Consider the following 14351-nt stretch of genomic DNA (forward strand, 5'->3'; position numbering starts at 1 on the left):
GTTAAGACTAGGGATGCACTGATACCAGCATCGGTTTTCCTGTGCTCATATACGAACACTGGTACTTAAAGGCATGGCAAACAATGCCACTCTACAGTCAGTGAACATAATTCAGTGCCCTTGTATTTGTGTTGTGTTTTTTTGCCTAATTTAAACATGAGTGGCACTTTGTTTTGAACAAATGTGTTAAAATAGACTAGCTATTTGGATTGCCAGATGATTGAAAGGCATTTATATTGTGATGTTTGTATTAATAGTGCCTCAGTGGCGATTGAAAAGGTATATGGGGAGGAATTTCTCATCCTTGGGTTTTTCTACAACCTTAACTGAACCACAAAGGTGAGGTCAATGAGCATTTAGAAACTCTACCCAAGTATTAAGACTTGTAAGTAAAGGAGAGGTCTATTTATGGATGACTGCAACACACAGGCCAATACAAGTTGAGAGGAACCTGAGCATGTTAAAATGGAGGAGCTCATTAATGGAACCACCAGTTACCGCATCCAACCTTCTGTTTGGACATGTTAATGATTCTCTCCTCATGCTTTCTTTTGTCGCTTTCATTCTCAGGGGCAGCCATGGCCCTTCGTTAGCGCTTATGGTTAGCGCTTCGGACTTGTAACCGGAGGGTTGCCGGTTCGAACCCCGACTAGTAGGAACGGCTGAAATGCCCTTGAGCAAGGCACCTAACCCCTCACTGCTCCCCGAGCGCTGCTGTAGCAGGCAGCTCACTGCGTCGGGATTAGTGTGTGCTTCACCTCACTGTGTGTTCACTGTGTGCTGAGTGTGTTTCACTAATTCACGGATTGGGATAAATGCAGAGACTAAATTTCCCTCACGGGATCAAAAGAGTATATATACTTGGATACATTATTCTCTCACTCTTGCTTGCTGGACGATAACACACTAGGGGTCTGCACGGCTACTTGAGTAAATCCAGTTAACCGGTTGAGACTCTACTACAGCAGTATTAATTCTATTCGACTTTCTATTTAAAGGATAATTCCGGTATTTAGCACTTTGAGTCCCTTTTCTGGTTTATTTTGGATGAACTAGAGTGGCGGACACCGAAATTTTGACACTTGGTCCTGTCGTGGTAAGTTATGTTGCCACGTCCCTGTTAAGTGTAATTAAGTTAGTGTAACAATCACAATAAACAGTGGACCTGCTTTTCTTTGTTCTGTTTTATGTTATGTAATTCCGTGTGTAGCCGACACAAGGCAGACTACCGAATTCACAGTTAACATTGTCAGTTGTTTGAATATTTGAAATTATTCGTATGCTTTCCCCCGATAGCACACTGTCAGGGTTTATCAGAGATACTGACATGTTGCATATTTTAGAGTCGAAGCCTCGCTTATGCACGCAGTAGTGACACTAGCACGCAGTCAAAGAGAGGGGAGAAAATCCTGGAGCGGCTGCAAATGTTGTTCTGCCTGTTCTGTTTTGCAGCTTGCAAAGAAGATTTCAGTAGCAAAAGGGTCTTATGTTTTATGTCACCGAGAAAGCGGTGAACTGAAATAGGCCCTCAGGAACGAAGCAGGGAGTGGGACCAAAAAGAGGGAGAATGTAGGATGCGTTGTGCAGGTTTCATGAGTAATTAATGACCGCGGTAGAGAAAGGGGAAAGGAAAGCGGGCCTGGATACAGGAGACTGGGGCACAGAAGCACACAGATGAAACTCTACACGCCAACACCAGCTGCTGGGATCAACTTTCTTCACAGTGTGAGTGTGTGTCTGTGAGGGGGAGAGCGAGAGAGATGGAGATACCAAGAGAGCATGCGTGCCTTTTAGCATTGCACCCTGACGTACGTGTGTGTGTGTGTGTGTGTGTGCACACCTTTGAGTTACATAAGATTTAGTTAATTGAGGGATTTTAAAGTTGTGTGTGTGTGTGTGTGTGGCATTCATGTCATCTCCGGGTCAGGATTAAGGCCCAACTCTGTGTTTTCTTTGTGTCTGTGCTGCCTAGATTCCATGTAGTAATCTGTGGATGGTATGAATTATCTGTGGTTTAAGTGTCTGTGGTGGCACGGAACAAGCTTAAGTGTACCCATTGGTCTGTTGCACACACTGTGTGTGTGTGTGTGTGTGTGTGTGTGCGCCATGTGCACAGTGCCAGTTCTGAGCAGAGCTGCATCCAATGGTTGAGTCTCTGCAGCTGCTCCGCCTCAGCAGAGGGAGAGGGTGAGGAAGAGATTGGATTTGTGCCTGGAAGTTGAGCACTTGCCCTTTGAGAGAAACGAAAGGCCTGAAAGTGGTCTCTGGCTCACTCATTTGGAAGCGAATGTGACACACACTACACTGTGTTTGACATGCTCTTTCTCTTCCCACTCCTGCGCATAATTGTGTATGTCTGCTTTGTCTTCTGGCTTTCTCTGACTGTCCTTGTTCCACCTCCTCTCCTTTTTCCTTCACAAACTTCCCTACCTCATTGCCCCTGGTGTACTTGAAAGTAGCCTATCTGGGAAAGGCTCTTAACATACCCTAACATATAAACATGGATGCATCCATACACAATTTACACACACACACACAACACACACACACACCTGTACACACGTGCACACACACCCCACACAAAAAGATTTTTGTTTGTCTGCCCAGAGAGTGCAGAACTCTCTCTCTTCCTTTATCTATATATCAGGTGGCTGGCCGGCAGTCCATTGCCTGAGAGGAATGCAAGGGTGCATTATTCAGTCACCCGTGGACTCTCCCTCTTGGCACACATCTCTGGCTCTGCAGGGCTCCATCACAGCAATGCGGATTAGTGTGGAGTCTGCTCGCGGCGTCAGGTGACGCAGTGTCATCCACACCGGCACGGTCACCGCAGCCAAAAAGTACAAAGCCCTACAGCGGTGGGGTTCACATCAGAGTTTGCCGCATTACCAAACACATACAAAAACAGAGGAATGCTGAAACCACAGGTTTTTTTTTTTTTTTTTTTTTCAGAGCATTAAACTTTTATGCTGTCAATCCTTGATGTTTCTTGGGTTTTAAAACTTGGAGCTATACTCTGAGCTTTTGCTTTTTGAAGTTGAAATCTGTCATTGGGTTTTGTAGTTATTAATGGTTCTTATTGAAATATTGTTTTTTCCCGTATGCATCTGCATGTTTGCAGGTTTGGTTTTCCAGGAAGAGGTTTAAATTTGTTTTTTGTTTTTTTTTTACAAGATCTTTGATGGAGAGTGTCAATTTTCTTAATTATGGTTAAAGGCCATTAATTAGACCATTGATCGGAACCATTAAAACAGCGTTTTGAGTGTGGAGGAAAAAAGCCTTCCCACTGTTGAACTGAAAGCTTTGACTTTTTGTCCGTGCTTGGTCATGTCTGTTATGCAATAGCTAGACATGTGTTTAGGTTTGTGGCTAATATAATACTATCTCTGCTTCTCTGCCTCCCCTCCCCTACCCCCTCTCTTTGACAGATCAATGTCAGGGTTACTACGATGGATGCGGAGCTGGAGTTTGCCATCCAGCCAAACACCACAGGCAAACAGCTCTTTGATCAGGTAGGTTCCCAGGAAGTGGGTGAGGGAGAGTCATCTTAGGTTGCTTTCTTGGTGGAAGGCCTGAGCAATCCAAGGAGTAGCAGCTGTTGATCGAGCATCAGGTTTACGCCATGCACGTGCACAGGATGATTCAGGGTTCACTGCAGTGGCGGAACGTCAGGGCCTTCAAGGCCTTCTCTGAAGGCTGAATGGTGTCCTTTAATAACATTTTACTCTACCATTTATTATTCGCTTCTTCTTCTCCTTTCCGATCGTTCTTGACTAGGCTACTACCATATCCTACCGCTGCCCGCTATATTTGATTGACAGATTGTGTGAACAAATAGTGAGGGCGTGCGATACATTTTATCCAATCGCATGTCTTCCCTTTTTAAAGCCCGCATCAGGCCTTCACAAGGAATCACTGCGTTTTCAGTACCTAAGCAACCATTAGAAATCAAATGTTTGGATTCGGGTTGATTGATGGCTACATCTGACTGGTTAGCCAATCAAATCGACCTATTATGGTGAGGAAGGCAGGTCTGACTGCAGTTGGGCCTGCAATGTTCGAAAAGAATACCCGGAACCGTTCATCACGAATTTTGACGCTATCTATTTGACTTGAGGAACTTTGTGAGCATCTTCTGTCAGTCAGACTGACATTCACTGGAAAGGTACATGTCACACTGACATGGCTTTGGTTATAGCTATGGACAGTATATTGACCTTTTTTGTTTAAAAAATATATATTGATAAGCCTTCATTAAGCAAAATTATATCATGTAAAGTTAGTGTCCACTGGACTACATCAGGGCTCTACAGTGCACCCATTTCACTTGCACATGCGAGTAAAAATGATGCCGTGCGAGTGCAAAAAAATTTTAGGCGACTGGTGCTAATGACTTCTAACCATGTCAATGTTTGTCTACAAAATACACCGCAACATCGAAAACATTACTGGTGCAAACCATAGAATCACGTCGCTAATGCAGCATAAAAACTACACCTCCCATCAACGCTAGCAGTTTCGCTGTGACTTCGCTAGTAGTCGCTTCTATCAAATTCAAGAGAGCGCAGAAAAAAGGGGAAAGTTAGACTAGCCAGCCAAGATGCAAAGATTGAAGAAATTAGTTCTTCTATCCAATCGAATTCATTGGATATAAGAGGAACAGGATGAGATTCTGAGAATGCAGTGAGAGAAGGAAAGGTAACCTAACATGCCTTTTAGCCCAGTTGACGATTGGCTGCAATATGCAAAATATAGCTGTAGCAAAACGAACCCGCACAAAAGTACCCTCCCCGTAATACTCCCATTTTATTCAAAGGTAGAACGCTACTGACAACTCCAGGCTTCCACGCATGTATGTTTGTTTACACCGAATACAAGCTGAAGTGCAAAACGAAAGTAGGCCTAACGTTTGCCTACTGCCCCCATCAATGCAGATATTTCAAATAAAAACTAAAAGTATAAAACATATATCCTTGATTAGCCTATGTTGGGTTTTGTGGAAGAGAAAATGGACTGTTTTAGTAGTAGTAGTCTTATTAGGCAGTATGCAGTCAGATAGGTCACCATGGGCATATTTGGATTAGCTATAGATGGATTCACAAATAAATAAATTAGCCTACATTTGGCAGGATACCTGATATACAGGCTAAATGCAAATATGGCAATGTATTAGATTATTTTACATTAATAAAATGTAGGAAAATGGAAAATAAAGTAGGCACTGATCTTTAAAATCCTGTTTCCTGTAGCCTAAATGTTGTCAGTCATTCTTAATATTCGCAATTGGTGCACTGGCATGTTTATCTGTTAGCTGCAGTATAATGTTAGATTATGTGTAAGTTAAGTACAGAACTGACTGTGCTCCCAAATTTTTGTCTGTGCTCCTAAATTTTTTAACTTGGGCGCACAAGTGCTCCTGAAAAAAAATGTTAGTGTAGAGCCCTGGACTACATGTTAGCAAGATATATAATGTCAGCTAGCTCTGCTCGTACCGCTGGTCAGTAGCCTATGCAGGAATTGGTAAGTTTTTTATTTTATTTTTTTCATGTTTATTTGATAACATAGACTTGTAATACATGCTTATAATCTGGCCCTTTTTCTATATAAAAAGTGTTTTTGTGCTGCTTGCAAACCGCAGTGCTTGGTTACTACTGGATTGTATGCTAGCTTGAAGTTGTGTGTGAGTTGATGTGGCTTTGGCTTTGGAGTGAAGCTGTCTGGATCGGCATCTATGTGAAAATTGTCATTTGCCTTGGTTTCCTGCCCTGCTAATTAGTCTGACTATTTATATATCTGTGTTTGGTGGACATTATTGGTGAAATCAATGGCATGGCCATCAGACATTATGAAATGGGCAAGTAGTAGCAGCATAGGGCAATACATTTTCTGACTTTTATGTTTAATCATGGTGGTGTGCTGAGAAATTTTCTTAGCATTTTCTGTTGAGACACTTTCTCATAAATACGTTTGGCAAACACTGTAGGATAGCCTACTGTAGTTCCACATTAGCTTTTGAGTAATCAGAGCAGCAACACAACCTAAAACAGTTGCACTGTAACGTTAACGTTAAAGCTACAGCTAAATAGGAGAGCCCTACAAACAGTCTGAAGCAAGTTTGCTGATGTCAGATTAAACTATTAAATGAACACATCATTGTAGACCTGTGGCAGTGCCATAGCCTATGTGCGTGCAAGTCATGAACATAAGTTAAGCAACCGATAGCCTAAATATTTCAAAATAGTGCACAAACCCATACTTGAGCGCACTTGGTGTTCACTTTCAATATGACATGGACTAAATTGCAAGTCTTCACCGGACAGTTGCAGGCAGCAGATTGTAATGAATATGGGTGATAAATAAGTAGCCTAGCCTAGCAGCCTATTCACTGCTGCTGATAAGGATGATGGCCGGGTGCTATTCGCCTAATAAAGATCTAAGCAATGCGGAATTCAGCTCGGAACATTACTTGTTTGTCTAACGAAGATTCTAGAGTGCTACACAGATTTGTGTGAGAAAGAGAAAACTCCTGTGAAATGCTGGGAAATTTTAACGCTGAAATGCAAAAATAGTCATCATTGAAGGCCTAACCACTGAACGCACGGTCCGCCACTGGTTCACTGTATTGTAAGGAAAACTGTACAGTGTACTTAACAGCTCATCACAAAGATTATTAATTTACACAGTGATGGCAGAGCCTGCTCGTTTAGCACAGCAAGGGTTTCAGCCAGGACACCTGTGTTCTGTCCACTGTATCCAGTCCACCTTCTCAGATTTGTACAATTTCTGACAACAATTTGTCATGAATCAACAGTTGCACCAATATTTCTACTTTCCTACACCCTTTGAAATTCAGACTCTCAAAAATCTCAGATTTAATGGCCAGATTTCAGTTCAATTTTATCTAATGTATCAATACATTCTGTGGTGTTCCTTTTTGGGATTTAACCTATTTCCTCACCAACATGAATGAATGCAACAGAGGTAATTTCCCAGCAGCCCTTGTAACAATACAGATATGGAACAATGGCCACAACAGTCCTTCTCTTGTCCTCAGGCATAAAATTAGAGGCCACCGCCTGTACACAGAGCATTGCTGGTCCGGTTCCGTGAGTCCGCTGGCCAACAGTAGACCTCTGTTGTTGGTCAGAGTAAGCACACGCCAGGGCTGAACAGCTCCGCTCTCTCTCCTCACCAGTGATGTGACGTCACTCCTCCCACAAAGTGCTTCTAGTATTGTTGATCAAGATGTCAATGCCTCCACTGCACTGTGACTGCAGTCATGGTCTACATAATACAACCTTTGTTAAGAAAAGGGAAAGATGGCATCCTGTGTATTTTGTAACCCAAGGCTCCTCTTCTCACATGTACAGTTATTCATTTGGCAGACACTTTTATCCAAAGTGATTTCACAGCAATAGAATAACATTTAAGCTACAGTGCAGAGGAGACCTTAGCTAGGAATTACCACTGCATCTGTCAATACTAGTAATAGGTGGTAGGAGTGCCTACATTATAAGTACTAGTCAAAGTGTGGTAGAAGGAGGAGGGAGAGAAAGAGGAGGGAGGTAGAGGAGGGAAGGTCTGTGCCAGAATATTTCCTCACCGTCCAAGAGGTTAATATGTGTCTCATTGACTGTCAGAAGTGGACCTGATAGTGGATTATAGAGTGAAGATGCTTGACTGGGATGAGTGTTGGCTGGAGAGTTAAGAATGTTCCCACATTTTCAGAGCAAAATATTGATTTGTTGACTCAAATTGATTTGATGTCCACTGCTCACTCAACCACTTGAATAGTTGTTGAAGACATTAGTCTTCTTCCCTGGTAACTTTGAATCTGGGCTGTCATTGTTTTTTTCCCCGACTATAATATTAGGTTTTGTAAGAACAGATTTTATGTTATATCCTGTAACACAGATGATCACTCACTCCAAAGCACTGAGATACTGCGATAGACTGTAAAAAATAGCATACTGCATGTTTTATTTTATTCTAAAAAGGAATGACACTCGAGTCTGTAGGTTAGTGATTTTAGAACAGTTCAGGGTGGTCCGCTAGTGTGTTGTGCCCATCAAAGCCCCTTAGCTGTTCTAACATCACTATAACCTTTGGCCTCTATAACATTTCTGTCCCTACAGAAATTTTCTGGGCTGGGATTTTTTGCGTGTTGGTTACCAGCTCCCTCATTAAAGTAAAATGTGGCGTATGCTTAGGCTAATGCTTGCAGTCAAAAGTCTGGTTTGGGCTTTAATGTAACAGCTAGCTTTATTATTTCTCCTTGGTTCTATCATCAATTTTGCATTAACAGGCCTGATGTTGCCATTGTTTCATGTGTTGAAAAGTTATACTGGATTGAAATGATTTGTTGGAAGTGTTCAAACATCAATTTTTGTGTGCTAGTTATATTCACAGAGCCTATTATGAAGACTCGACTCTGATTTTGGCACAGATCAGATATGTGTTATGACAGCGTAACCAGACCAGGAAGGCCAAGGGGCCCCCCTCAAAGCTGTACTCCAAATATGTACAAGCACACATGTTGCAATATTAATGCCTTTGGTTGAAATATTTATTTGATGTTGTCACAACATGTGAGGTCCCCGACCGCATAGGCATTTTTGTCCTATTTTGTTAATGGACGAAGAAATTCGACCATGCTCAATCAACCCCCTTGATAATACTCCCACACAGCCTGCCCAAACCACAATGCATTTCACCTGGGGTTAAGTGTTTGTGTGTGGCGCTAGTCCTTTAGTGTGGTTTTCCCTCGACCATGGTCAGCTCTGGTCCCTATAGAGCCTATACTGTATGTTGTCTTCAAGTGAGCAGTGTGACTGAGTGTGAGCCCCTCCTGGCTCCATACCCTTAGGGTACTTCACGCTTAAAATTGTTTTTTAATCTTCCTGCCCTGCTGAAGATAGATATGAAAAGTTCAATTGCGAAACCCCTCTAAATCCGTCTGAACACTTTTCTTTTAAATGAGCATCATCAGGCTCCTATAGGTTTTTGCCTACAATCAGAAGAGAGTGGTATTTAGCTAGCCTAGAAATCTAGACGCGCCCCTAGCGGCTGCAAATTACATTTGCTGCCAGGGCTAGTCTAGCAACTCTCCGTTGGCTTGTGAGCTCCAGAAATCGAAACTTAATCAGGCCAATGAAATCGTGTAGAGTCGCTAGGGTGGGCTTAACATAATGATTGATGGCAGAGTTGCAACGGTTTGGCTTGAATTCCCTGCTACTTGAAAACAAATAAGATGGATGTTGCTGCTAGCAAACAGTGTGACACGAGTTAAGCTTTTATTTTATAAGCTTATTTTATAAGCTTTTATTTATAGTTGGCAAACGTTTGAACTAGCCAACTAGCTCTGCTGGTGGGAAACGCATGGGACACATAGCGCTGCCGCTGTCCTATTCCATGCAGAGGGAATTTGAAAGACAACTGATTATCCCGCCCCTCGGACTGAACACTGCGAACGGTGAGTTTCCAGACCCTACATTTTAATGTGGGTCTGGCTCGCCAGGCTAGTATTTAGCGGGTTTTGATGCAAAATTATTTGATTAACGGATACTATGTGTGGTTATCTCATTTTTTACGGAGGTGGTGTTTTAGAGGGTTTTGTATCTGAACTCTTCATATCCCCAACCTTGGGGTTGGGACGCTTGAAATTCAAATGGGGTCGCCTGAGATACTGGGTATCTTACAATTGACCAGTACATTGCATTCAAATATACATACATTAAATAAAAAAATATTAAAACCCCCCCATGGTATCCAAGTTAAGTAACTAATCGGATCCTTCATTACAATCTGGCTACGTAAAAATAAACGTAGACAGCCTGCAGGAGATGTTTGATTGACGTAATCATGCTTGATCAATGTTTCAAACAAAGTAGCAAAACAACCAAATGCGCAAACAAACAAACGACATTTGGGGGAAATCAAAGTACCACTCTCGACTGGTATCCGCATCCAACAGAGATGTTGTGAATGATCGGGGTCGCCAACGTTTTGTGACCTCAAAATAGGGTCACCTGCCAAAAAAGGTTGGGAACCCCTGCCTTAAGCACACACCTTAATCTGCTTCATAGCAAACTTGGAGATGGAACAGCAAAATGAAATGTGCTGCCTCGGTGTGAGCGTGAAGCCTAAATTAAAAATACCCCAGACAAGACTGTTGCACATTAGCTAATGAATCAGATTAAATATCCACAATAATAGTGTTTTGAAATGACCATGCTATCAAATGTCTAATCAATTGATAAAATAAGCTGCTGAATGAAGGCCTTCTGAAGTTGCTACTTGAAGTTTGCTTAGTATGTTAAAGTTTGCAAAGGCAAATGCTGCCATTCTGTTGGCAATCCTGTTCCACTTGGAGAAAACAGACCTGTTTTGCCTGTGAAGAATTGCAAACAGACTGTAGTTAAAACTAACCACAGACATGTTATGGGTAATTTTATTTTGAATTATGCTAGATCACCTTTTTTTCTGTCTCTGCTTTTAGTAACTGGAGAATGACGTCTCTTTCCTACCAGACAGACCCCACCACAACCACACACAAACACACCTCCCTCTTTCTTTTTATCCGTGGCATCCCTCCATTTTCCTTGTGAACTGTCTCTAAGTCCAAGCTTGTCCTCAGCCTCCCCCAGTCTGCATTCCGCATTCTCTGCTCCTGTGCTACAGCCGGCTGAAAGAACGCCAGCCTCAGCTGTTTAAGCAATTGAGCAGAAGTGTGTGTGTGTGCGTGCATGCATACATTCTTACACACATTTGCACATATTTACATCTGTTGTTTGTGTCTGTTTTCCTGCAGGAACATAATTATGTTCTCGTGTGTGTGTGTGGACAATTTATATGTGCGATTACGTGTGTGCACAGTGTAGGCACCCAACCCACCCCCCTCCCCCAGCTTCACTCTCCCTGTTTTTTCACAAGTGAGCAAATTACATTGCCTAAAAGAAAGCCTCATTGCCTGGACCGTACGCATCTCTACCTATTAATAACCTATTTGTTCTCAAAACACTCTAATTTTTAAAGGTGCCACCACAAAAAGTTCTTGATTTTTTTTTGATCAAATGTAGATTTAGGCTTAGGAATCGTATACATTATTTGTTGTATCTATGTTATTGTATGTGTTGCTATAGTATTATAATCTCTGATTTATATAGTTTCATTATACCTTTTTGCCATGGTATAGCCATAGATGCTGCTGATGCATTAAACTGAAATTACTAGTAGTAGTAGCAGTAGCTGTACTAGTTCTGATACAGCCGATTGAATTGATCACTACGACTATTGACAACTGAGCTGTCAGCATAAGTATGTGCTTTATCAACACTAGGCCAGGTATGTGCTTTATCAACACTGCCTGGAACTGAAACTTTGTTTGAAATCAGTGCCTTTACAATGATTTCATATCATTTTTTACAAAATTAAACATAATGTTTACATTAAGAATAGACTGAAAAATTACATTTAAGAATTGTGATTTTTGGGATCCATCGCACTCCTAACGGCAGTAGAGACTGGATATTCTGTTGTCGTCTGTTCTGTTAGGCTGTGATGGAGGAATAACAGACAGATGAATGTAGACCAAATGGTGGAGGAAAAAAAGAGACTCCGGTGTCTAAAATCTGTGCGATGGTTTGCCGTTTTCAATTTTTAGGCGTTTCATTTACTGCCAGAGGGCCTAGTGAAGAGTGCAAAATGAAACCTCTGATTCTCAAGTGACAGGTTTGATGTGTACGGACTGCCGAACCACAAACTAGTTTCATTAGAGCAATCCAGTAACCGCATTGATGCATAAGATCTGCTATTGAGGGCAACGTGCTGTGCTGTGGTGTGTGTGTGCTTTCTAGCTAATCTGTTTGAAAAGACTTGTTTCCCTAGAGTCAAAGACCAATGATACCTGCTGAGGAACGTGTGTGTGTGTGTTTGTGTGTGTGTGTGTGTTGTACAAGGTGAGAGTGAATCAATATTCTCCTGATTACAGATGCTATTGTTGTTAGACCTAATTGTTCTAATATATTATGTTCCAGTGTCTGTCCCCACTCAGCAGCATATTGACTTGCATTTGTGCTGTGTGTTTGATGAGCAGGTCGTGAAGACAGTGGGTCTGCGTGAAGTCTGGTTCTTCGGCCTGCAGTACGTCGACAGCAAAGGCTACACCACATGGTTGAAGCTCAACAAAAAGGTGAGGCGCATAGTCTTCGTCTTCTCCCTTTCCTCTTTTCCTCCTAAAACTCTAGCCATCAATCATGGTGAAGTGGTTATTAGGCTGTGGTGAGGCCCTTAAATTTTTTTAGACATCCTGTTAAAGATGGTGGCTAAAGAGCGGTTAACAACCGCCCCCTTTTTAAATGCGCCTCTTTACCCACCACGACTCAGATGTGTCATAAAAGTGTGCATGTGTGTCGTGTGTGTGTGTGTATACATGTCCCATGGAGGTCATTGAAAACAGTTGCATGCAGGATGATCTACAGCAGGATTTCTTTAACAAGTGGCTCCAGCAGTGGAAAATACTGGGGCCAACTCTTGGGATTCAGAGCAGGCTGTAAGACGCTGAGCCTGCAGACTCGCTGAGGCCCGGAGTGAATTCTGTTCTGCTGTGGAAACCAGCAGTGGATCAGATTAGCAGTCACCCCCCTGATTCACACAAATAGAATCTGCATGCTGTGTTGTGCGTGACGAGACTCGTACAGCTTGTACTACGTGGTTATTTACGGGCTGGATACCTAGCAGGCAGTATACCCGTCGGGCTTACATTTGAGGCCAAGTTCGTTTTCTGGAACTTAAAAAACAACCTGCCTTTGCAGCACTTCTCTATGCATGAGGGGCATACTGAGGCCTTCTGCTCTGTACATGCTAGAAACGGCTCTGTATAGAGGCAGACTGTAGGATTCTAGGTGTGGATTGATCACTTGGTAATTAATTATAGTTAATGTCTTAGTAGATCAGGGGCCTATTCCAGAAAGTGGGGTTTGTTAACCCCGAGTTGAGGGATTCCAGTAAGAAACTTAACTCAAACTTTGGGTCTGTTACCGCGGTGACTGACTCTGTAAACAAAATCTGCTCCCTAACAGGTTTTCTTGAACAAACCCAGTGTTTCTCCATATCTCCACCCTCCTATTGAGCTCTTTTTGGACACTTGGGTGGTCATTTTCTCCTCTGTCAGTCCGACGCAAGGGCAAATTAATTTGTATAGCCTAGGCTACACCCAGGGAGGATTGAGATCCCGTATATTAACCTTAATCAAACGTTATCATTTTGAAATTAAAGTAGAATTTTATGCAGTAGCCTATGCCACCACTTTTTCTACCTAGGCTATAAGATAATAGTCCATTAAAAGTTAAAATTAATCTACTGTATTACTCATTATAAAATGTAAATCAGATTTATAGGCTAAGTATACTTGCGTATACAAGGAATTTGGTCTCTGCATTTATCAGTGTGAATTAGTGAACACCCAGAGCACACATTGAACACACAGTGAACACACAGTGAGGTGAAGCACACACTAACCCGGAGCAGTGAGCTACCTGCTACAGCGGCACTCGGGGAGCAGTGAGGGGTTAGGTGCCTTGCTGAGGTGGATGAGTGAGGTGGATGGGTGAGGTGGATGGGTGAGGTGGATGAGTGAGGTGGATGTGGGCATGGGAGAGCAGTGCTCAACCACTTCCCCCTCCCACATTTTTCCTACTCGTCGGGATTGAACCGGCAACCCTTCGGTTTCAAGCCAGAAGCCCTAACCAGTAGGCCACGGCTGCCCCCGTTACCCACATTGCCTGGTGCAACAACATAGTAGGTTCAAAATATACAAATAGTAGACTAATCTTAGTAGGCTACAGTTTTTGATGGTTTGCACCATAAATGATGGTTTTGCACCAAAAATGTTTGCTGTTAATGTTTTTAAGTAATTTTTAAGTCACTGATCAGGAATTATAGCCCTCATAAAACAATTAAGAGCACAAACGATTTTAGTAATTCTCTGACGTCCAACCACCAGTTTAACCTAATTCTACGACTGTGCTGCAATTTCTTTTGAAAATGTGCACGCTGTGCTCGTAGGGATAACTTCTTAAATTGAGGGACGTAGGAAGTGGGGTAAGTTTTCTAGTTGCCATGGTGACTCGTCATTTCTGCGCTCCATTGATGATGGCTTTTCAAAGTCATCGGGCACACGCTGAACTGCTGTGTAGATTGAGCTAACCTATACCTGCTGTATTGGAACTGAAATCTCAGTGTTTCCCATCTCAGGTTGATCAACTCAGAGATCAGGGTTAGACAGAGTTTGTTAAACCTCCTTTCTGGAATACCGCCCAGTTGTGGTAAATCAGCAGTTATGGTGTGTTTCA

At 42.4% G+C, this 14351-nt stretch overlaps 1 protein-coding gene across 3 annotated transcripts in view; it reads left to right on the top strand.

Annotated features, from left to right (window-relative positions):
* Positions 1 to 14351, top strand: part of LOC125288302 (radixin) — a 43865-nt gene that overhangs the window by 14340 nt on the left and 15174 nt on the right. For all 3 annotated transcript variants that reach the window (XM_048234539.1, XM_048234538.1, XM_048234540.1), the window contains exons 3-4: positions 3429 to 3512; positions 12095 to 12190. In XM_048234539.1, coding sequence (XP_048090496.1) covers positions 3429 to 3512; positions 12095 to 12190 — 180 coding nt within the window. The remainder of the gene's footprint in view (positions 1 to 3428; positions 3513 to 12094; positions 12191 to 14351) is intronic.

The sequence above is a fragment of the Alosa alosa genome, chromosome 23 (assembly GCF_017589495.1).
Source record: "Alosa alosa isolate M-15738 ecotype Scorff River chromosome 23, AALO_Geno_1.1, whole genome shotgun sequence".
In the NCBI taxonomy this organism is placed as follows: Eukaryota; Metazoa; Chordata; class Actinopteri; order Clupeiformes; family Clupeidae; genus Alosa; species Alosa alosa.